General features: G+C 41.3%; 1 protein-coding gene across 9 annotated transcripts in view; it reads right to left on the minus strand.

Moving 5' to 3' along the window:
• Positions 1-25,550, minus strand: part of LOC121292470 (ras and Rab interactor 2-like) — a 149,644-nt gene that overhangs the window by 46,528 nt on the left and 77,566 nt on the right. For 5 of the 9 annotated variants that reach the window (XM_041214458.1, XM_041214469.1, XM_041214488.1 and 2 more), the window contains 2 exons: positions 8,093-8,177; positions 802-917 (listed from right to left, as the gene is read on the minus strand). In XM_041214458.1, the coding sequence (XP_041070392.1) occupies positions 802-917; positions 8,093-8,134 (158 nt within the window). In that variant the 5' untranslated portion in view covers positions 8,135-8,177. Of the gene's footprint in view, positions 1-801; positions 918-8,092; positions 8,178-12,129; positions 12,185-14,699; positions 14,729-25,550 lie in introns of those variants that run through there. The other 4 variants (XM_041214517.1, XM_041214497.1, XM_041214507.1 and 1 more) reach the window with 3 other exon arrangements.

Raw genomic sequence — 25,550 nt, forward strand, 5'->3', positions numbered from 1 at the left:
CAATACAGCAAAGCAATCCAAAATTTTTACTTGGGAGGTTCCAAAGTAAATATTCTGGTCAGAGATACTGATAACGCAATGTTGGTTACAGAAATGTACAAGAAAATTTTATATGAAATTCATTACCACTTGTTTTTATTTTTCCAGAAAGCAAATAAGGTTTGATTAATTTGAGCAATGCAACCCAAGAAAAACAAACTTAAAATTCTAACTGTGTAAGAAACCCCTTGAAAGGAGTGCCAGCATGGAAAGGATAAGGAGAGATGGTGGTGTTGCGTAGTAATCCAGAGGCCCAGGCTAATGCTCTGGGGACATGGGTTCAAATCCCACCATGGTTGTTGGTGGAATTTAAATCCAATTAATAAAACCTGGAATTGAAACGTAGCATCAGTCTGGCGACCACAAAGCTATCGTTGATTGTTGTAGAAATCTATCTGGTTCACCAATACCTTTTAGGGAAGGAAATCTGCCATTCTCACCTGGTCTGATCTACGTGTGACTCCAGACCCACAACAATGTGGCTGACTCTGAAATGGCCTGGCTAGCAATTCAGTTCAAGGGCAATTAGGGATGGGCAACAAATGCTGGCCTTGTCAGCCACGCCTCGTTCCATGAAAAGAATTTAAAAAAGGGGAGCCCATCTAAAAGAATCTCTGACTACGCAGCCCAACAATTCCACATAAATTTACGATGATAAATTTGGGATACGTTACAGGTGCAGAAGGAAAACAAGTGGGGGCTGGTGGTAGGAAATCATGGCAGGGAAAGATGTGCCACTAAAAAAAAAATTGGAAAACTTACTGCAGCCACTGGGCATATTGAGCATCTTCATCTGCATCAGGGATTGAATGACCCATCTTCAGCTCTCCAATCTCTAAAGCAAGCGTGTCAATCAACTGTGATGAGCAGACAAAAGCCTATTGTTAGACAGCAGAGAAAATGAGCGAAGAGCAAGATTAACCCCAATCTGCAGAAACTTGACATCATTAAGAACACAATGTATTCAGGACAGGATTTCCCCTGTGCTGCTGTGGACATTAATACTCCCACTAAAGGAATGCACGTTGTCCGTGTGTCAAACTGAAAATGACAGACACACGCATTTCGTGAACCTTCTGAATAACATTTAGCTCCAGGAAAAATCAGACTGAATGGAAAATGAATAGCTTTACTTTGGATTTGCCTGCAAACCTCACCTGTGTCTACACTAAAAGCTGGGTTTCCTGGAATTTCACATTCCGACAAAAACATTCAGCAAGCTCATTCAAAGACATATCCATCTCATGAGTATTACTGCAGGTTTTGGTAAAAAGAACCAGTTGTACAAACAGCAGCAAAGCCTTTCCACTCCTCAGGTGCAATTTTCTTGAGCTGGTAAAAATAAACAAAGCACTGTGATTGGGAATCCAACTCTATCCCACAAAATAGGCAGCATTATAAGATTGGCATACCCCTGATTACCCATCGAGAAAGTGGCTATCATTTCTCTTCATAGCATCAGACCAATTCTTGAATTACATCACAGTTAATGCCCCCATTTACTTTTCCAGAAGTGCATTCTATATATTGATCACTCTGGGTGAAGATGGATCTCCTGGCAGTCTTAAATTTGCCCCATTTCCCCTTGTCCTCCTCTTGTGTGTTAACTTGAAGGATTTCATGAATCCATCTTACTCCATGCTATTCTCTTTAATATACCTTAGCAAGCTTCCCTCTTGTCGCCTCCTCTCAAGGCTGAACAGCCCAAGTTTCTCCAGTCTCTTCTCATAACATGTGCAAGCTGTGGTTCAGTTGGCAGCACTCCACTCTGAGTCAAAAGCTTGTGGCTTCAAGTCCAAATCCAGGATTTGAGCACAAAATCTAGGCTGGCCCTCCAGTGTGGTGAGGGAGTGCTGAACTGTTTGAGGCGCCACCTTACAGATGAGATATTAAATCAGGACCCTGTCTGCCCTCTCAAGTGGATGTAACGATTCCATGGCACTATTTTGAAGAGTAGTAGGGGGTGGGGGGTTAGGGCAGTAAGAGTAGGGAAGTATCCTAGCCAGGTCATTATCAATTCCTGTTTGTGGGAGCTTACTGTGGGCAAGTTGGCTGCCGCATTTCCTACATTATAACAGTATTGACACTTCAAAGGTACTTCATTAGCTGTAAAGAGCTTTGGGACAGCCTCAGATCATGAAAGGCGCTATATAAATGCAAATCATTCTTTTATTAAAAGCTTACTTTGACAAAGACAGTCTCATAGTCTACCAGACTTGAATATTCCCTCATGTCTTGGTTAAAATGGGATACAATACTCAAGGTGCATACTCAATTAGTGCAAGGTACTGTTTTAACACAGCATTCGCTGCTCCTAATGCGGTTTCCTCTACATTGGAAAGACCAAACGCAGACTGGGTGACCGCTTTGCGGAACACCTTCAGTCTGTCCGCAAGCATGACCCAGACCTCCCTGTCACTTGCCATTTCAACACACCATCCTGCTCGCATGCCCACATGTCTGTCCTTGGCCTGCTGCAATGTTCCAGCGAAGCTCAACGCAAACTAGAGGAACAGCAGCTCATCTTCCAATTAGGCACTTTACAGCCTTCTGGACTTAACATTGAGTTCAACAACTTCAGATCATGAACTCTCTCCTCCATCCCCACCCCCTTTCCAATCCCCCTATTTTCTAATAATTTTTTAATATATTTTTCTTTTCCTACCTATTTCTATTTTAAATTTTTTTTCCATCCACTGTTTTATCTCCACCTTTTAGCCCATTTCGATCCCTTCCCCCTACCCCACCCCCACTAGGGCTATCTGTCACTTGCTCGTCCTGCTTTCTACCCTTAATGTCACCATTAGCACACCCTTTAGCTAATATCACCACCATCAACAGCCCTTTGTCCTTTTGTCTATGACATCTTTGGTAATCTCTCCTTTGCCTCCACCTATCACTGGCCAGCTCTACCTGTCCCACCCCTGTGAACCAGCTTATATTTCACCTCATTTCTATTTTCTTTAGTTCTATTGAAGAGTCATACAGACTCGAAATGTTAACTGTGTTCCTCTCCGCAGATGCTGTCAGACCTGCTAAGTCTTTCCAGCTATTTTTGTTTTTGTTTCAGATTTCCAGCATCCGCAGTATTTTGCTTTTATCTTACTGTTTTAACACAACTTCTTTGACCAAGTGTCTACAGTTTGACTACACAGTTCATCTTTTATTTGCTTTGCTGACTGTTGCTCTGCAGTCATTTCTGTTTAGTGATTTCGGTTTCCACCAGTTCACAAAGGGTTTACACACCACACATGCAATAAATTGAAGCTGTATTTACACTATGACAGCAGCATTGGTGCTTTTGGGGGTTAAGTGGAGTGCGGCTTCCTGCAGAGCCAGGTCATGCTCCGAACTCCAGGTTTACACTTCTCCTTTAGCACTGGTGCAAAGCAAAATTGCTTTACACAAATGCGATAGATGTGTAAACATAGCTTTTTTTTTTCAAAAAACAGTATTTTTGTGACGTCCTAAAGACTGGGATCATGCCTACATTTGCCCAAGGAAATTATTTTGTAATAGGACCCCAGTGTCTTTTGCGGGATGTTGCTAGCACAGAACGATTGCCATATTTACTTGGCTAACTAACGTGCAGCACCAAATCAGCATTTGAAACATTTCAATCAGTTGATAAAGTACCACATAATTGCATCTTTTAAATTGTATTTTTATAACTGTTAATGGCACCAACCATATAAAAAATAGTCGTTTGGTAGTACAGAACCTGAGTATTGCTGAAAAAAAAGAGACGTGCCGAAGCTTTTCGTCTTGCACTCATCAGGACACTTCGCAAGAATACCAATACAAGGGGAAAACAACAATTTATACTGTATGTGAAGAGAGTACAAGTAAACTCTGATAGGTAGAGATGTTGCCATGGAGAACGCACCAGTGATGGTGACAGACCATTAACTGCCAAGCATTGTTTCAAATTTAAGCCAGGCACTTGATCCCAAGTGTTCAAGGCATTGCCCTTAGGAATGAGTCAGCGATTGGCTGTCACTTAATCTGCTTAGCTGAAACAGAGCAAAGTGTGTACACGTTCTTTCTGTCTGCAAAGAACAGGGCCCGGTGCATTAATAGATGTAATTTCCAGTACACGCAAATGTGCGATAGTGCGAGCCCGACTGATGATCTTAAACTGGTTGTCAGTGTAATTCTTAGCACATGATCCCCTAAGCCCTAAACTAGACCCCAGCCACACAACAAAACGGGAGCGGCTGCCCAAAGGATCATTTAAAGGCTCTGATTTACAATTAAGTTGCCTGCTGGTGGTCAGTAAAGAGGCTGCATAACACTTTAGTGAATGCGGCTTCAATTAACAACCTCTCCTAATGAAGACCAGCTGAACGGGAGTAAACAAAGTCATAACTGAGGAATGCGTGCACTATTTAAAGCTATGTTCAGCCTTTCGGTTCATTTGCTGCTGATGGTTTGAAGAGAACATTGAAGACATTCTGGACGACTTTGACAAGACTTTGCTAACACTCTATCAACATGCATCCTGAAAATTCAATCAGGACTTCACCTTACTGGACATATTATGAAGGATACTAGGAGAAAGGGCGTCCTTGGGTCATGGGTATCTTGTTAGGGGTACAACCATTGTCTTCACGGGGAGTGGGAGGTGGACATGGAGCCAGGCAGAGCAGCATCAGCTGTTGCAGGAAGGAGGGACAGGAGGGTGAGATGGATTCCTTTACCCTCTACGGATATGGGATGTCTCTCTTCCTCTGGGTCTCCTCCACCAGGACCTCCAAAGCTGTGTCTGAGAACCTGTGTGCCCTCTCCTTTGGTCCCAAGCCACACGTGCCGCTGTGCGTCAGCCAGCTCATTCCACACTTTCAGTGGGGTTGTGTGTACTGCTCCATGAAAATAGCTTCCAATCAGCACCCGAGAGCTAAACCTGCAGGCGTCTGCTTCAAGTTTAAAATCACGGTAACATCAGTTATATCCAAGGCTGCATGCCAAAACCAGATGTTCAAAACAGGCATGTTTTATTAGCACAACACCACTTAACTCCTTTATCCATTGTTTCTCCAAAATAACAACCTGCATTACTCTGAGCATTCTTCAATCTGATTGGTTGAAGAGCCATGCCATTTCTTATTATGCTCACAGATGCCACAGGTCCCTTGTAGAAGGCGCCACACTGGGTCAGACACCAGGTTAGAGCAGTGGGTCATGTGGCCATGTTTGAATCACTCCTCATTCACCGATGCATGCACAAGCCAGCATGGTGCTTTTTGGGGACAAATCAGAACTGCATATCCACAAAGCACGTACTGAGGCTCCAGAATTCCCTCCCTTAGCCTCCCTGCCTCTTAAGACAGCATGTCTCGGTCTTAAAACAGAAAAAAAATAAATGGTCACAGGAACCCAAATGGTGATAAATTTCATGGTATAAGTGTGTTAAAACAGTTCTCTGTTAATTAACAACAGTGATTTCTCCAACCTTCCTCCAGCATTAGTAACTAGCTTTGCACCATCCATTCAGGTTCTCAAAGGTGAGCAAAAACAGACTTCACTATTCTGCCTTGTTGAAATCAGAGTCAGAGGAAATTTAAACACTAAGTGCAACCAAAAGGGCAAGCATCCAGATATCACCCCAGCACTTTTTTCCAAACCAACATCAATAAAACTTCACCTAGACTCTTATCATGCTGTCAAATTTTGTGTAATAGAGCACTCACTCATCATATGAAAATGACGTACAGAGCTAACTTGTTTTTAAAAATGAGATGCGTCAAAAACAGGTCATTATTTTTAAACCCAGCATCTCACTCTGAATAAATGAAATACTCAGCAGGCCCAACTTCTGTGACCCTGCACAAACTATCCAAGTGGTACTCCTACAATCATCACAGAGATAGCTTTTACAGCAGCCAATTCCACTGTAAGAAAATAAAGTCAGATGTTCCAACTTGCATCAGCTAGGCTGCCCGCAGATTTCCTAAAACACTAAATACAGAGACCACAAAACGACATTCCACAGAATTTAGATCCTGAAAACAAGTTCTTATGCAACATGAGTACTCCATTGTCATTGTTTATACTCTGTATAAAAGAACAGATTTAGCAATTACAACTTGCACCATGTGCCCTGTTTTCTTTAACTGGTGGCAGCCCACATCAGTATCTCAAGCTTCTTTACCCACTTCTCAACTTCTGACAAGATAGAACATATGAAAGAAGGAATGTATTTGCCTTTACGTAGCACCTTTCATGACCTCAGAGTGTTTCACAGCACTTTACAGCCAATGAAGTGTTGTAGTTGTCCCTGATCAATCAGGAGGTGGTGAACTCACTTAAAATGCATGGAAAAGTCTTTCTTGGGTGCCCACATTAAAGATGTTTCCCTTTCACTTAGTTGAAAATGAAGATTGACAAGGAAAGGCTGACCTTAACTCCATCTACCGGCCTTGTGGTTCCACAACCCTTAATACCCTTGAGAAAGAGAAATCTATCAATTTCATGTTTTGACTTTTCCAGTTGGCCCAGCCACAATAAGCTTTTGGGGGAGGGAAGAGAATTCCAGATTTCCACTCCCTTTGTGAAAGGGAGTGCTTCCTGACATCACTCCTGAATGACCTAGCTCTGACATTAATGTGATGCCCCTTGTTCTGAACTCACCCACCAGAGGAAATAGTTTCTCTCCATCTACTCTATCAACTCCTTAACCATCTGAAACACCCCTTACTCTTCTCTATTAAAGAGAATACAAGCCTCGTCTATACATGCTGTCCTCACAATTTAACCCTTACAGCCCTGTATCATTTTGCTGAATATACACTGAACCTGCTTAAGGCCAACGTATCCTTCCTGTGACACAGTGCCCCAGGCTAAATGCAGTATTCCAGATGGGGTTTACCCAGAGATCTGTACAGCTGTAAAGTACCTTCTACCGCTTTGTATTGCAGGCTTCTTGAGTTAAGGGTCAATGTTCCATTCGTCTTTTTAGCTATTTCTGTAACTATCCACTACCTTTAGCGATTTCGGTATTTTTGGGCCCCTTAGTCTCGCTGATCATTCATAGTCCTAGCTTCCCACCAGTTAGAAAATAATTGAATCTATTTTACTTAGGCCCAAAGTGGGTGGCCTCACACTTTCCCACAATGAACTCCATCTGTCACAGTTCTTTTTTCCACTCACTTAATCTATCAATGTGCCTTTGCAAATTTCTGCTCCCATCCATGCTGCTTACTGTGCCACCTAACTTAGCGTCAACAGCAAACTTAGATATATGGCTCTCTATTCCTACATTCAAATCATGCATTAAAAATGGCAAAAAGTTGTGGAGCCAGAACAGATCCCTAGGGGACAATGCTAGCCACATCCTGTTAATTTGAGTACGTACCTATTTTCTGTCTCCTACCTCCTAACCTATTTCCTACCCTGTCACTAGGCTCACGCCAATTCTATGTACTCTCAAGTTTGTAACAGTCTTTTATCGAACCTTGTGAAATATTTTCTGGCAGCTTAATTAAATAACATCCACAGGCATTCATTCCCTTATCTACAAAATTGGTTACCTCTTCAAAAAATTCTACTAGGTTTGTCTGATGTGATTTCTTACCTTTGACAAATCCACACTGGCTTCTCTGATCAATTCATATTTGTCTACTGAGTCAATGTCACTAATAGCAGATTAGTTAAAACAAGGCATCCAGGTAGTTCCAGTATAAGGCTGTTTGTTAAGTGTCGATTTACGTTTTATCCCACTAACTGTTATGTCCAAGTTTTGATTGTCTCAGCAGAGCTGTCCACAGGAAGAAGGAAACACAACAAGGGCGGGATCATTTCCTCATCTCCCAAGCATGTTTCCTGGCATATTCACTGATGGCAAAGCACTGACAAATGCTATTGGACTGAAGTACTCAAGCTCACACTTCCAAAAAAAAAGAGTACAGTGTGGATCTGAGGGGTGGGGTGAAGAGGGAGAGGGAGAAAGAGCTCAAGGCAAAAAAGTAGGAAAACAAACTAAAATAAAAAAAACAGCAGCATATAGTTTAAAAGCATCGCTTATGACAAAAGTACTCCAACAAAATTAAAATACCTTAAAAAAACTCCCTCTCCGTGGCTCAACCAGACCTGACATTCTCAGTGGATATCCAGGATGGCTTCAGAGTTAACGAGACAGCCTGAAACCAAAGACACTTAATGGTTATTCCATGCAAAAGGAAATTCTGATGCTCGTTTTAAAACCACCAGTGACAACAGGCATTCTGCCAAAATCCATGGTAGCAACACCTTTTTATTAAATCCATACTGGCAAAGTTAAGGAGGGGCACGATTTAACATTTCTATGTTAAAAGGTGACCCCAAAATAGAATAGATCACACAGCAGCAACAGAGCTCAAAAATATTTTACCGTCAAGTATCATCTTCACCTTTAACAGATGAAAGCAGTGTAAAACTCAGTGAATCCAAAGGCTCGAGAATTGTGCTGCAAATGAAGTTCTCCACATGCTCTTGAAGGCAATTTGAGGTCAAGAGACAGAAGCAGCTGCTTGTGTTTAATTTTTGGTTTGGAGTATGAGCTTGTTAATTCCCTTTTTTCCTAAATAATAGCAAATCCACTGCTTTTTCACTCCAACACAAAAGTAATTTTAGCAAAAAAAAAGTGCTTTCAAACTGTTAGTTGTTCTTAAAGGGTGCATCCATTTTCAACCTGAACTTTGCAACCATTTTTATTCCATTTTTGAAAACTAAGCAAAATAATTTTAAATGGAAGTCATATCTACAAATTATATCGTTACAGTAAGGTAATATTTTGAAGAAACTAGATTCTCACTAGACCCAAGTAGATAGAGTTGAACTTCCCACAATTTACAATGCATACATATTACCATCATACATACACACACACACTTTTTACTGATTCAGAAATCAGCAAGATTCCTTAAATGTTTTTGGGCTTACTCGGATTCTGCTTTGAGGCGAGAAAACAACTGTGCTTTGAAATAGTAAGGGTACCTCCATGCCTCAAACAGAATTCCATTCACCAGTCTCCAAAGAGACAGCTTGAAAATGACTCTGCTGTTCCTAACACTGTTGACCAAGAGCATTTGTCATCCCCATCTCGCCATTGCTTCCTGCTGAAACAGCAGTTAAATGCTATTGCTTGGTGCACACACACACGCACGCACAGCCTCTGTAATAGTTTTCTTTTCTGAGACGGTCCTTCGGGATCGAGGAGAACATGTTTACACTCTGGTTCAATGGGATTTGAGATGGCTGCTAAGCCCGATGCACGATCTGCAAACTCAGTCACATGTGGGGTAGGTGGTGCTTGAAGGGTGGGGCAGATGAGATGTTTAGACGTTTGTGTGCTCTCTCTGACACCTTGATTTCATCACTGCATATTCCTGATGTCGTTTGGTGTCTTCATGGATAAACCTACTCCATTTTGGTTGGCCACAGGCCAGTGACTCCCATGAGTCTGCAGGGATGTTTCATCTCTTCAGGGATGCTTTAAGGACATCCCTAAAGCATTTCTGCTGTCCACCTGGGAGTCTCCTGCTGCAACCCAGTTCCGAGTAGACAGTTGAGCTGGGGAGGGAAGCTCATCAACGACAGGGGGGCAATCAGCGCTTGCTGGAGCGAAATTTTTTAATAACTCCCCAACTGAGACACTACTTACAACTCCATTCCTCAATACCCTGTCCGGATCAGTGCTGGTGCTACCACTTATTTTCACTTTATTTTCATTTTTATTCATTTATTCATTGTTTTATCCCCATCTTTTATCCTATTTTCAATCTTTTTTCCCCACCACCGTCCCCTCCTCCCACTCTACCCCCAACAATGGCCACCTGTCATCTGTTCATGTTGTTCTTTTCGGAGTACTTACTCTTGTCCTGATATTATCACATTCTGCTTTATTACCTTAATTCCACCACCAGCACCTCCTTTAGTCCTCATCACTACATTCAGGATTAAAAAAAGTTAAATATGCATAAAACTTTGCAAAGCACCAGTTACAAATCATTGTTGTTTAACCATATGTGTCTACAGATAGCATTTGCTGACAATTTTTGTTGACAAATATCAGTGTTTAAACCACTGCCTGTCCCCTCTCCTGACGTTGCTGATGAATGCCCAGCAATTCTCCTCTTTGCCTCAATGTGGCTTGTGGACATGCATAATCAAGTGGCTCCTGGAACAAGTGTCATTAGCTCAGTGAAACATCTAGGGCTGAGTGATTTGCTGTCAAAACAGGGACTGCCTGTACCGAGAACCTAGTTGAAACAGCTGCCATACTGATCGCCACAGAAAGCTTTGCACTGCAGAAAACTGCTCCTATTTTCACTTTGGGTGTAATCGGTTTTCACAAATCTAATGATGCTTCCAGCAGCATATGCAACCGGTTGATTGCCGGTGTCAGGATATGACGAAAGATTGGGGAAATGAGAGCTTTCAGGCTGGAAAGGTGGTGCCCGAGTGGTGATCTTGGAGAGGTGTATGATATGGCATTCCAAATGAACATTTCCCATGCTCCTTCAAAGTAAATTGTGGGAGTAGGATAAGGGGGTGGCAGGTTGAAATTTCAGGTCTGATGTCAGGTGGTATGGACTCATGCGGAGACTAAAATCCTGTAATCAAGGCAGAAAGGATTAGAAACAAAAATAAAAATATCTGGAAAAATTCAGCAGGTCTGGCAGCATCTGCGGAGAGGAACACAGTTAAGGTTCTGTTGAAGAGTCATTCGGACTTGAAACATTAACTGTGTTCCTCTCCGCAGATGCAGCCAAGCCTGCTGAGTTTTTCCAGGTATTTTTTTTTTGTTTTGGATTTCCAGCAACCATAGTTTTTTGCTTTTATCAGAAAGGATTAGTTACAGCTATGGGGAAGAGTGGAGTGTTGTTTTAGATGGATAACTTATTGAAGGGTAAATTAAAATGGGATGAATGGCCTTCTTCATCCATTGTAAAATGTATGATTATATACTTGCATTGCGATCTCCTCTATACAACACTGAACGATGATCTTGCAAGATAATGTACTAATTGGATAACGACACTACTCCAAGTCAAGACTAAAAAGCTCTGAAACAGAATCAAGAAGCAAAGATGATAAACAAAATGTAGTCTCTTGGGACTTACTGATTATTCCATAGCTTTCTGGCACAACCTTTATTTACACCATATAAGTGGTAGAAAAAAAACATTTAATTTGCAAAACTTTTAAGGTCGGAGATCATTACTAACGATGACCGTGTCTTGACATTGGAATATATAAACAGATATATCACAGCTGTCGTGGCTCAGTAGAAATTTTCTTCACACTGCTAGTAAATCCATCAGTGATGGAAACACCTTGTTTATTTTTTTTATTCACGAAGTCGCCTGAGAACTTTGAAAAGTGGTCAGTGCTAGAAAATAAGTTTGACTTTTGTCCTTTAAACTTAATTTTAGGTAAGTGCAGTTTTGGAATAGAATAATTTGCCCAATGAAGTTATTTAAAGGGGTACTTGCTAAAAATCTGACCAAGGAAATAAATCTGAACAGGCCAAACATGCAAATAATCCTATAGGACGACCATCAGTATAACTTCTGCAGCTTTATCATCCTATCCTATGTGCCAGCAGCTACCCAAAGTAACACTTACATTTGAAACAATGATTTTCCTTCATGTAAGTCTGCAAATGCCATCCCAGCAGGAGCAAAAACTTGGATGCCTTTACAGAACTTTATCCAACTCATTTTTATTTATTAAACGAGGTGGAAGTGGAAGTGATGCTAACCTGATATACTGAACAGAACAGAGAATAAGGCCTAGAAATTGGATCTTGCTGCACCAGTGCTATAGGCATAAAATGTGCATCAAAGAGTCCAATATGTTGGACAGCGTGTGCTCATTTTGCCCGCAATGTTGGTGAAGGTACCATAGTAGGGCGTTCTAGGGCAAGTGCCTGAAACATGCTTTAGGCTCTATGCATATGCAAATAGGGAGTCTTACACCTATTTTGTTCTAAGTTCGTTGTGCATGACTGCAGCGTGCAGTGTGTGTGCAGCAGTCAATTTCCTGGAACCAAAACTTAACAGGCCTTAAAGGGGCCACTGGGAAGGAAAGTTTGAATATTTTACTCACCTTACTTTGGAGCCAGGAGAAGCACTCCTACTCCTTCCAGTGCCACATTAAATCCAGATTCTGCTACTAGTCACCGCTCCATTGCTTCCAAGGTACCTCTCCCCACTCCTGACTCTCCCTGCCACTCTGGCTAGCATGCAGCCAACCAATCATGCTGCCCTTTGAGGAGTGGAGACTGACACCTACAACTTGCCTGTGTTAAGCAAATGAAGACCAATGGGCCATAGTCTTGTCACAAACCCCATTAAACACCAACACTGGGATCACACTTCAATTCAGGTGCAATTCAATTTCTAGGTCAAAGACTGCAACTAAAGGGCTGAAACAACAATACAGACTCAGGTTAACTTTGGTTATCCTATGTGTTCTGATTGGAAAGGGGTTTTACTTTTTTATTCCCCCTCCCCCACCCCACCCCACCTCTTGGAGCTCTATACCCACCTGCTGAGAGGCATGTGGCAGAGGTACAAAGTGATTCATCCTGTGATCTTTCTACATGATTTGGCAAGAAGCTTGTAACATTCGCTCTAATGACTGGCCAGGATTAGGGATCCATGTGCAAAGGTCTTTAATATACTTTTCTACGCCTCCATGTTTTTGTTACATCAATATGCTACATCACCAGCTCAGATTCTATGTAGTTTAAGTAAAGCTTTAAGGGAAAAAAAAAAGAACTCTCCTTACATAATCAAATGCTTATTAGTCAAGGCCCTGAAGTTAATTGACACCTTTTCATGCCACATCATCAGGAATATTGAATTTTTCTATCACTAGTTAACCAATTCAGGTCGACGTTACCCAACCTTTACTGCACCTCAATAAAAGCAAAATACTGCGGATGCTGGAAATCTGGAACAAAAACAAAAATACCTGGAAAAACTCAGCAGGTCTGACAGCATCTGCAGAGGGATACAGTTGATGAAGGGTCATACGGACTGGAAACATCAGAGCTAAGACATATAGAAATGAGATGAAATATAAGCTGGTAGAAGTGGGTGGGACAGGAGAGCTCAATAGCGGACCAGTGATAGATGGAGGTGAAGAAGAGACTATCAAAGATGTCATAGACAAAAGGACAAAGGGGTGTTGACGGTGGTGATATTAGCTAAAGGATGTGCTAATGGGGACATTAAGGGAAGCACCTCACTCTCTGAAATCTATACTGATTAACTTTTATGGTGTAACCTTTCATCCTAATCTATTACATACTGTTAATGACGCAAGAAATGATGGTAAATTTGGTAAATAACTGATTTATTGGAAATGCTAGATGAATTTTCTCTTGTTTTATTGAGGTTAATTGCACACAGACCAATAGCAATCCTGGAACCTTGAACCAAAGTTGTTATTGTTCTGTGTACAATTAGCCTCTACAAAGCTACAGAGAATTCATCTAGGCTTTCCAGTCATGATGACTTATCACACGGCTCCTACAGGGTAGGGCATCACTGTGCGGATGTCACATGCAGACCAGATCAGAATCAGCTATGATGCTTCCATTGGTTGAAAAGCCTTCTGAAACCCATGGCACAGATCCACTGTCTTCCCTTGTCCCTGCCCTTTGGAACCGGGATTGACTCTTCTATTTAGTTTCACCTATGTCCCGTCTTTCAGAACTTAGTCAGTCAGTTAGCCAGATACTGAAACTTGTTTTGTTGCAGTGCACATGTCAGGAACTTGGTGGTGTTGATTTATCTGATGCCAGGGTGAGCCATCTCCTTCAGGAGAGCAGGGTTGGAGTTATTTACGCAACAGCCTTAAGATACCTAAATGTATCAGAAAAACCAACACCACCAAATTCCTGACATGTGCACTGCAACAAAACAAGCTTCAATATCTGAATAACCAAATGACTAAGTCCTGAAAGACAGGAATAGGTGAAACTAAATAGAAGAGCCATTGTGGGGTTCAATTAATGTACTTTGAACATTTACAGTACATTACTTTCTGAATTACCCATTGAACTATTCAAAGATATGGAAATGAAACATAGCTGGGCAGGTTTCCAATTTTGGTTTGCTTGTGCTCTGATTAAGCTATTGCAAAACTAGCTGGTATAAAATCTCACCTAGTCTATGCTCAGTGTTTCTCATAGAAACCATGAAAGAATCTGGTGATTTCCCACAGGAGCGTCAGGATGTAGATAGTGACAGTTTTCCTAATTTCAGCATTTTACTGCACATCAACGAGAAATGGAAGCAAAGGGTTGGCCAGGAAAGGCTGGTCTAATGCCCATCAAGACACCCAGAATAAATATCTATTGAATGGTTGGACTAAAACTGCCATACTTTTAGAAAGACATGAAGCACCCTGTGCTTTCCAACCTAAACAATTTTGGATCCACATCAAAAGCTTCAATTAACACTGAAATGTCGCAGTCCTCAGCAGACCAGTTTAATCAATTCTTATAAAGCTTAAATACTTTAACTTTAACACCTATGTGTTCTTTTGTTCTATTGTTGTTGACATCTTTTGATGATCTACTTCTATCACTGCTTGTTTGTCCCTACAATCACACCCCCACTCCACTTATCTCTCTCTCTCTCTCTCTCCGCCCCCCACACACACACCTTAAACCAGCTTATATTTCAACTCTTTCTTGGACTCGAACTCAAGTTCTGTCGAAGGATCATGAGGACTCGAAACGTCAACTCTTTTCTTCTCCGCCGATGCTGCCAGACCTGCTGAGTTTTTCCAGGTAATTCTGTTTTTGTTTTTGTTTTAAGTACTTTACTCACTTACAAGAAAGGCACAAATGATCCAGCCCCACCCTACGAACACAATTTTTCTTTGGCTTGATCACTGTGTAGAAACGGCTGTCGCTATGGAGGATGCAATGACAAAGTTTACAATAATAGATCAAATAAATTGCTCCTAATCTAACCAGGAACCAGGAAGGATAAAGAAATTAGGTGTGTCCAAACAATCCGGCTCACCAGAGATTAAGAACTTCTAAGTAAACACCTTCAGAATTGACTTTTTGCTTCAGCAGATTTAAGGACACATTAATTTTTCCTTGCTGAAGAGATTTTATATGCTGGTAAATGAAAGCTTTCTATTTCGGACACCCAAGCCACAATTTTAACTATTGCCTTATAGTGCTGAAAGTGACTGAATCATCTGTGACTTCCTCAATATATCTGTAACTACTAATCTTACTAATGCTGCTCTTATCTAGGAGGGTGCCAGAGCATAATAGTTAGGGGGCCATGATCTCCTTGATAGCCCCCTCGTTATGTTTGAAGGCACCTGAAGATCTTCTTAAGGCAAATGATGCAACAATGAAATTGCCTCCCTGTTACACCATAACATTAGAATATCTTAGCCATTGGCAGATGCCTGGGCCTGTAGGTGCAATGGATTGCATAGTCTAAATTCTCTTTTCCTGTTATTTACATGCCACAACTGCATTGTAAGCTGACAACAACTTTGAGATATCAATGATTGGATATCAGTAATTAAAAGGAAAATCTACCTATATAATGTAGCATATTAAAAACCCTATCCAAAATTCATAATATAAAGCATGGAATATTATTAAAAATGCAAATGCTCTGAGAATAAAGGAACTAAACATCTGTAGCTGCTGCACTCCTATTTACCATGACTGAGAGCATAATTACATTGAAAGTAGCAACTTCATCTCCAAAGGTTGATCAATTGTGATTTCAAGTTCAACCACTGTTCTTACCCCTCCTTGTCTGAGCTGAGAATCCAGTACCTAAGCCACATAGAAAACATTTCAAAATTCAGCAATTGCCTTTACTCCCGACATGCAAATGCCTTGAGGCCACTTCACACGGATGAGTGCTAAGTTATAAAATCAACACGAGTTTGTGCTGGCATTATGCTCACAGCCATTTCCGGGAATCCATGGGGCTCTCTTTTTACTCAAAGGTTAATAGCAATAATGCAATATCTGCTAATTAATACAGTGAAGCAGAGGAGTTAGCGAAGAAAAGTTCTAAAGCGAGTCTCACAAGAAAAGGAAATAAGGTCAATTATCTCCTCATGATACAATTATTGTTGGGAAGTTTGAAGCAGATTGCCTGCTTTACACAAACCTATGTTTTATGTGGGAATTATTAAAAACAAAGAATTTTTAATGTTTGAATTACAACTGTTTCAATACTGGTGTGGAAGAGATCACATCATATTGACTATTGTTTTATGTATATACATACAGAATCTTTCACAGAATCATAGAAATTTTACGGCACAGAAAGAGGCCACTTGGCCCATCATGTCTGCGCCGGCTGAAAAACGAGCCACCCAGCCCAACCCCACTTTCCCCACTTGGTCCACTTGAGGCAGATATCCAGACACCTCTTAAATGAGCTGAGGGTTTCTGCCACTACTACCCTTTCAGGCAGTGAGTTCCAGACTCCTACAATCCTCTGGGTGCAAAACCTTTCCTCATCTCCCCTCTAACCTTTCTACTAATCACTTTAAATCTATGCCCCCTAGTCACTGACCTCTCTGCTGAAGTAAACGGGCCTTTCCATCCACTCTATCCAGGCCCCTCACAGTTTTATACATCTCAATCAAAGCTCCCCCTCAGCCTCCTCTGTTCCAAGGAAAATGTTCACCCCAGCCTATAGCTGCAGTTTTTCAATCCTGGTAACATCCTCCTAAATCTCCTCTGTACCCTCTCTAATTTCAGACAACAAAATTACAAACTTAGAAAATAGTTTATGTCTACAGTTAGGAATGTTGATTTAATTTATAAAATTTCCAGCAGCTTAGTTCTTTCTAATATTCTATCTTCCATTCATGCCCTATATTCATTGTGAACTTTATTTTATTTCAATCTTATATTCCATATTTTAGTCAGCTAGTATACTCTTTCTCTGTTAGAAAATATAAAATTCCAAACATCTCATGAAATGTGTTTAGAAGCCCTGCCATCTGCAACAGATAGCAGCAGCACCTAACAATAAAGCGGGCTCTGATTGGCTACAATTGGGTCTAGCTCCAAATGGTGTACTTCCATTCAACAAAGCTCTCCATTCCTAAAATTGAGATGATTGAGAGCAATGTTTGGCAATTTTCTAATACATTTATCCTATATATATATATATATATATATATATTATAGTAGCGTGATGTGCCTGGACACTTCCACGTTAAGCCATTGGTTAGGATCATTCCATTTCAGTGTGTAATATTATTAGGGATCTCAAAATGAAATGTTTGAAGTTAGTACTGCGGACAGGCTCAATTCTTTCGCAAGCAGTAATATCATCAGTTGCAGAAAGAGGTAGTCTCAAAGTCACAGGACAACATTCTAAGTCACCCCCCAAAGCACTTCTAGACTGTTAGGGTGGACAACCATGCCAAATTCTAATATTAAAACAAAATCTAAGCAAACAGGTTACAACTATTAGCTTCTAAACATGATACTTAAAAATAAATTTGCATGCATTCTCAACTCAAAGACCTTCATGGTGATGGGATTAGCAAAGCTTTAAAGATGATTACCAAATCAAAGGAAATAAACAAATTTCAAATTGCTTCTGCATCGATTAAAAAAGTTGTATTTACAACGTCCTTCACTCCATGAAAGGGGGTCTAACTGCCTCTATCTATTTAGAGTTTGACAATCTTTACGTGACCATTATTTGGAATTTATCCCAAACTTCCCTTCAGTCCAAAATTTAATTATCTTTATTTAAGGCAGATCTTGTTGTCAATGCTCGTTTTTGTTGCGATTCTAATCTATTTAAAAGGTTGACTCTCCTCGATGCTTCCAAGTGCATTCTGAAATTGAGTATAATAGGGCTTGACTAATTCTTTCAAGGATTTTGAAAACTTATTTTTAAATGGTCTTATATAGCTCTCTTCTAGGCCCTTCAGCTGAAAAGTAAAGAGAGGTGATCTCATTGAGACATACATGATTCTGAAGGGGCATGACAAGATAGACATTGGGAGGTTACTTCACTCTGGCTGGAGAATCTAGAACATGGGGCACAGTCTCAACATAAGAGGGTTAATCATTTAGGATTGAAATTAGGAGAAACTTCTTCACTCAAAGGGTTAAGGAACTTTGGAATTCTCTGCTTTAGAAGGTTGCAGATGCTCCATTGTTGAAACAGATTTTTGGTCTCTCAGGGAATCAAGGGATACAGGGAGCAGTTTGAAAAGAGTAGTTAATGCAGGCAGAAAATGAACCATGATTTTATCGAATGCTGGAGCAAGCTTAAGGGGCTATATGGTCTATTCCAGCTACTATTTCTTATGTTTTTATGTAATACTTTTCCAGTTTCATCTTTAGAATGAGTGTAATTAGGAAAAGCATAACTGACTTATTACCAGCAATACGATTTGAGGAACTGAGTGGGTAGCTAATGGTCACACTTTTCTTTCACTTCTGTTCCAGTTTGAAACTCTCCTTTTGCTTCCAGCTGGAACAAGATTGGAGATCTCAACCCAAATCCAAGCGAGCACATCACTCGGTGCCTTTCAGCAACAGCTGGTGCCAAAACAGAAAGCACTCTGACAAATGCAACTGGATGCTCTACTGAAGGTGGAAAGACAGACACATCTTCAGAGTGCAATTTAAATGGGAATGCTGGGCCTGTAACTCCTCCAGCACAGGTTCACTCATGTTACCTGGGAAAGCCCAGGGATTCCCCATCCAATGCAGAAAATATGGATATGATCAGTCTCCATCCCTTTTTCCTCTTCACTTTGCCAGATTTCCTAGGTGCAGTAAAGCAGAAAGTTTACTTAATTACCTTGACGTCCAGTAAATAGTTACAGCAGTAGCCCTTGAAACTTCAAACTAGAGCCTTTGATAGGACCTGACATCCAGCGAAGAGCTAGATTCTTGAGCATATCTAGCTAGCTAACGGACAGTGTGTGTGATTTCCTTGGAAGACTACGTATCAAGCCATCTTTATAGGAACAGGAGTAGGCCTCTTAGCCCCTTGAGCTAGTTCCACCATTCAGTGAGATCACCCAAGACCTAACTCCACTCAGATACCCAGATATTCCTCCAGCTCTTGTATGTGTCAGTTTCTCCAATTCACACTCCAGCACAATGACCCCGAGCTGGAGAGAATCGAGACAGGCATCTGTTGCAGACATTGTTCACTCAGAACAGTTTCACTGTTCACAAACTCTCGCACACTGCAGTCTAGATGTGCATCCTGCTTTGCCTTATCATAGTCTAGCTGATTTATATCTACTTTTCAGCTTCTTGTAATTATTATTTTTAAAATTTACATTAACTTGCACGATCACACTGGACAAAATTTTATGTACTCACTCAAGTTCACACAAAGCACTACAAATATGGTTAGCTAGGCCATAAAAAAACAAACAAACCAAGCACTAGGTTTTATTTCTAGAGGGATGGATCATAAGACCATAGGACATAGGAGAAGTAGGCTATTCGAGTCTGTTATGCCATTCAATGAGATCATGGCTGATCTGATAATCCTCAACTCCACTTTCCTGCCTTTTCCCCATAACCCTTGATTCCCTTACTGATTAAAAATCTGTCCATCTCAGCCTTGAATATACTTAACAACCCAGCCTCTACAGCCCTCTGCGATAAAGAATTCCAGAGATTCACTACCCTCTGGGAGAAGAAATTCCTCCTCATCTGTGTTTTAAATGGGTGCCCCCCCACTTACTCTGGGATTATGCCCTCTGGTCCTAGACTCTCCCACGAGGGGTAACACCCTCTCAGCATCTACCCTGTCAAGCCCCCTAAGAATCTTATATGTTTCAATAAGGTCATCTCTCATTCTTCTAAACTCCAATGAGTACAGGCCCAACTGACTCAACCTCTTTTCAAAGAAAATCTCTCCATCCCTGGGATCAACCTAGTGAACCTTCTCTGGACTGCCTCCAATGCCAGTATACCTTTCCTTAGATAAGGGGACCAAAACTCTTCACTGTATTCTAGGTATGGTCTAATTAATGCCTTGTAAAGTTTTAGCAAAACTTCCCTGTTCTCTTTGAAATAAAGACCAACATTCCATTTGCCTTCCCTATTACCTGCTGAACTTGTATGCTAGCTTTTTGGGATTCATGCACAAGGACCCCCAAATCGCTCTGTGCTGCAGCTTTCTTCAGTCTTTCTCCATTTGAATAATTTTCAGCTCCTCTATTCTTCCTTCCAAAGTGCATAACCTCTCACGTTTCCACATTATATTTCATCTGCAACAGTTTTGCCCACTCACCTAACCTGTCTATATCCCTCTGTAGACTCTTTGTGTCATCCTCACCACTTGCCTTCCCATCTATTTTTGTGTCATCCACAAACTTGGCGATAGTACATTCATTTCCCTCATCCAAGTCATTAATATATATAGTAAATAATAATGATTGTAAATAATAGGGTCCAGCACTGATCCCTGTAGCACTCCACTACTTACAGGTTGCCATCCTGAAAATATCCCTCGTGTCCCAACTCTCTGTCGTCTATTAGTTAGCCAGTCCTCTATCCATGCTAATATACAACCCCCAACACCATGGGCTCTTATCTTATTAAGTAGCCTTATCGAACGCTTTTTGGAAATCCAAATATATTACATCTACTGGTTCCCCTTTATCTATCCTGCTTGTTATCTCCTCAAAGAATTCTAATAAATTTGTCAGGCATGATTTCCCCTTCATGCTGACTCTGCTTGATTATATTATGCATTTCTAAATGCTCTGCTATTACATCCTTTATAATAGACTCCAACAATTTCCCAATGACAGATGTTAAGCTAAATGGTCTATAGTTACCTGTTTTTTGTCTCCCTCCCTTTTTGAATAAGAGGGTGACATTGGCAGTTTTCCAATCTTCTGGGACTTATCCAGAATCTAAGGACTCTTGGAAGATTACTACCACTGCATCCACTATCTCTGCAGCTATTTCCTTTAATATCCTAGGATGCAACTCATCAGGTCCAGGTGACTTATTGGCCTTTAGCCTCATTAATTTCCCTTGTACTTTTTCTCTAGTGATAGTTATTGTATGTATTTCCTCCTCCCCCCACTTTTGCCCATGATTATTTAGTATTTTTGGTATGCTATTAGTGTCTTCTACCGTGAAGACTGATGCAAAGTATTTATTCAACTCCTCTGCCATTTCCTGGTTCCCCATTATTATTACCCCAGCCTCATTCTCTATGGGGCTTAGACTGACTTTGGCCTCTCTCATCCTTTTTATACATTTAAATCAGCTCTTACTGTCCATTTTTATATTACTTGCTAGTTTACCCTCAAAGTTTGTTTTCTCCTTCTACTATTTTTTTGATCATCTTCTGTTGGTTTTTAAAACGTTCCCAATCCTCTGGCTTACCATATCCTCTGATCTTTGCCATATTGTATGCTTTTTCTTTCACTTTGATACTATGCTTAACTTCCTTGGTTAACCATGGTTGATTTATCTCCCCCCACCACCACCACCACCACCACCACCACCACCACCACCACCACCCCCCCCCCCCCCCCCCCCCCCCGGCTTGCCTCTCAGTGGACAGCTATGCTGCTGAGGTTCCTGACACTGGTGGTATACAGTGGGGAGGTGTTCAGCTCCCTTCCCGACTCCCTCCAGCACCATTTCATCAGCCTTCTGCCTCCCAGCCAGTCTCCACAAGGCTGGGAAAATCCAGCCCCAGCCTTGACAGCTTTTTGAATGCGAAAATTCCAAATTTCCACTACCCTGTGTGTGAAGAAGTGCCTCCTGATTTCACTCTCAAAGGCCTAGCTTGAATGTTAAGGTTATGCCACCCTGTTTTGGCTTCCCTCACCAGAGTCTCCCTCTTACTACCCTACCCAACCCTCAAGTCATTTTAAACATCTCAAGCACAGAATATCAAGAGAAAAGTTCTCCCATTTAGTTCTGGTCCACAGATACCTGGCACCAAAAACTTTGTTCATGTTGGGGTATGTGCCACACTAACACACTGGCTCCTGATGTGCAACTGGCAAGTAAAGTAAGCTTGTTGGGTTTGCAAAGACAAAACTGCCTGAAAGACCCATCAAAATCCAAAGAAAAAATCCAGCAAATTCACACTGAGGTCATTGTTGGCTGTGCAAGGCCCTCATGTTAAGAACCAGGAACGCTTGCGCTACATGCAACCTAATATAGAAACTGCGTCCTGCATGCTGAAGTTAAAATGCAGAGTTTTCCACTATTTGTTCAATGAACATTGCTGGGCTATGCATTAATCTATGGAAGCTCACTATGGGAACCTCAGTACAATGTTTCCAAATCTTACTGTACTCCCAGTGGCCAATTTTGTATAACATCTGTATGTTGCATTGCCCTTCAAGCCCAAGCTAACATTTTTAAAAAAACTATAAAGGAAATTATCTTGGACTGATTTCTCCTAATCCTTATGATAGTAAAAAGAAATACCATTATAAAATTATTACTCATTAATTATCCAATGCAATTTTCATCAGCTTGTTGCTCCGGGGAAGAAATAACATTCAAGTATGTATTCATTCATTTTATTTGACTGTTGCTTTCAATTGTTACAATTCTAGTCACACTCAGCATTGGACCTGATGTTGTAACATGCGCATGAATGTAAGCTGCAATTAGTTCAAAATGATTGTGGATAAAGACTAAGATCATGAATACCAAAGTTATTCTTGTGTGCAATTTTTAAAAAAACTATTTACATGTTGTGATGTTTAAACAGTACACCATTTCCTGAGAAAATTGGCAGTAATTGTTGTGCATCTTTATTATAAACAAGCTTTCCTAGCGAGATTTTGACTATGCCACATGGCTGAGATAACAGTTCAGTACAGCCATCAATGTTCTCACTTTTGCTCAACATCTTCCTGTCAACTCACTCTAAGCACAGCCGCACCCAGTCTGAAGGGGCGGATAAATGGCCCTGTGCTGGTTTTTGCTAATGATGCACTATTACTGATAGTTAAGGGCAGCAAAAACATGGACTGGGCAATGTTCTCGCCTCCCGTTGTCTGTTGGAAAGCAGCTCCCTCTCCCCTACACCCACCAAATAAAATTAAGTTATGTACAGAGGCAAATCCAGATGCTGTTGTCCTGTCAGTGGGGGTTGGAGACAGGTCTTGGCATCAGCCATTTCTCGGCACCCCCACCGTGCTTGATCACCCAGAAAAAGTGAATAACGGCAGTAGCTTGTGGTTGCCCCTTCCCACTGCATTAGTATGGTGCAGTCCAGCCCCCAAGGAAAAGCCCTGGGGATCCCAGTGGTAGATGTGTGCAGATTAGGTGATCAGCATTCCCAGGCCCTGTGTATTCACAACTCTCAGTTGTTAGCACAACGTCCAAAGATCAGAAGTATCGGCATTAATTTTAACTCAGTGGGAATGGGTTTTGAGTGAGTTAAAATTGGGTTCATGGTGTGTGGCACCAATGCACCCTTCCCTCGAACCACTTCACTTCCTGGCTTGTGTAAAACCAAGGGGGTCGTTTCACACGGAGTTTTAAGTACTACTTTTACGTAAACATACAGATCCTCAAATTTAACAACACCCCACCAACGGGCAGGAGAGGGTTGGGTTAAAATAGTGGGAATCACCAACCTGACTTCATTTCCCCCCCCCGTATAAAACTTGAGAAAACCAAACCAGGTGATCGACGAAGCTCCCACAGGCAGGGTCCTAGCTAAAGTTCAAAAGTCGTGGCTCGATTACATCAGTGCCGCAACTTCATCCAAGGGAAGGACTACACTGCTGGCTGCCAGTCACCAGGTCCGAGGCAGGAGGTGTCAACTGCCTAAAGTACTTACCAAAAGTCAGCTCCTTTTAGTGCTCCTTGTGGGCCAGGAAGAGCCAGTGTAAGCCCTGGCCTTCAGCTGGGCCTTCAATTGGTCCCTGCCTTTCCCCGCTAAACAGGATTGCAGCCTCAATTTTTGCCACCACCAAGCAGAGCATAGGAGTCACTCCACCCCACTCCCTGACTGCCAGTGACCATCCCCACATGTCCCTGAGCGTAGCATCCTACCGATGTTTACGGCTCCCATGCATTGGCTAGGCAGGCAATCTGGCAATCTTTCGTGTGCAAGTTTGCCCACATTTATTCAAATGAGGTCCTGTTGTTAAGATTGGCAGGACCTCCACGTTCCCCGGGCCTTGCAGCAATCATCACCCATTAACATGCTCCCCATCACCCTTTGTCAGCTTTCCATCAACTGGCTTGCTTTTGGAACAATCCATTCTAGAACTGAGATTTCTTTTCATGCAGAAGTTCTGCCACGTTAAGATTTACCCTAACATTCAGAAACCTGACTCTCTGTATCTTAACTTGAGAAAAGCTAATATTAGGAATATTGGGATAGTAGTTTAAATATGTAAAAGCCTAGTGCGTAGCATTCATCTGGTATTAAAGTAGAGAAACTGAGCCATTTGTTTATAACTAAGAAATTGGGCACGAGAATAAAAAGGGGCAGACTTGAGAAGATGTAATTTGCAACTCCCACCCAATAGCTCAATTTAAGTGCACACCCATAATACTTGGAATGTTTTAAATGCATCACAGATTTTGCAGACTCATGTGCCAAGGCCTGTAGCACTTTTGAGTTGAAGAGCACAAAACAAGGCAGTAGTAGTATCATAAGGAATGCTTGAACCAACCAAATTCACTTATGATGAATTGCGGCAATGCTTCCAGCTGACGGTCAAAACAGCTGGATGGATGAGCCAGACATAATGGGTAATTGTTATTCTCTGCAACTACACCCATAGTTGCTTTTTTTTGGAAAAAAAAACACATATGCTAAACATATGATTTAGGAAAGCAACATGTTAACCTGTGACAGATAGCAACAGGTTCTCCACACCACCCTCACTCTGCCGAGGAATGAAGGGTTGCAGCTGGTCTCCCCGAGGATCACCACCCAAAGGCCTATAGTCTAGGAATTATCGTGTACACTAAGAGCATTTGAATGTTTAATATGTTAATGTGACATTTTTCAGGTCACTATTTTAATGAAGGCAATAACTTGTTTAGAAAAATGTCCCGCTCCTAATACAGTGCTTTGTCAGTTACTTTAAGTGGCTGTGCATTAATATTGCCAAGTCCATCCTTATAGCACTAAATGCCACAGCAGCAAAATTGCTTCAAAAAGCTAATACTGCTTTGGTACAAGTTACTACTGCAATAAAGTTTACTTGTCGGCAGGTGCCTGTATTCATTTGCGAGTACAGGTGAGCACCATAGGTTTATGTGGTTATGCTGACCAATGTTTATGCTAGTTAAGTGTTAAGTGCAACAGTTCATTCTTTCTTTTTTACATAGAATTTACAGCATAGAAACAGGCCATTTAGCCCAACAGGTCTCTGCTGGTGTTTATGCTACACATGAGCTTCCTCTCACTTTAATTCATCTCACCCCGTTAACTGAGCCTTCTATTTCTTTCTCCCTCACGTGCTTAGCAATTAGAAACTTATTACTTTTACGTGGAGGGGGTCAAAAAAGT

This window comes from Carcharodon carcharias, chromosome 2 (assembly GCF_017639515.1).
Source record: "Carcharodon carcharias isolate sCarCar2 chromosome 2, sCarCar2.pri, whole genome shotgun sequence".
Classification (NCBI taxonomy): Eukaryota; Metazoa; Chordata; class Chondrichthyes; order Lamniformes; family Lamnidae; genus Carcharodon; species Carcharodon carcharias.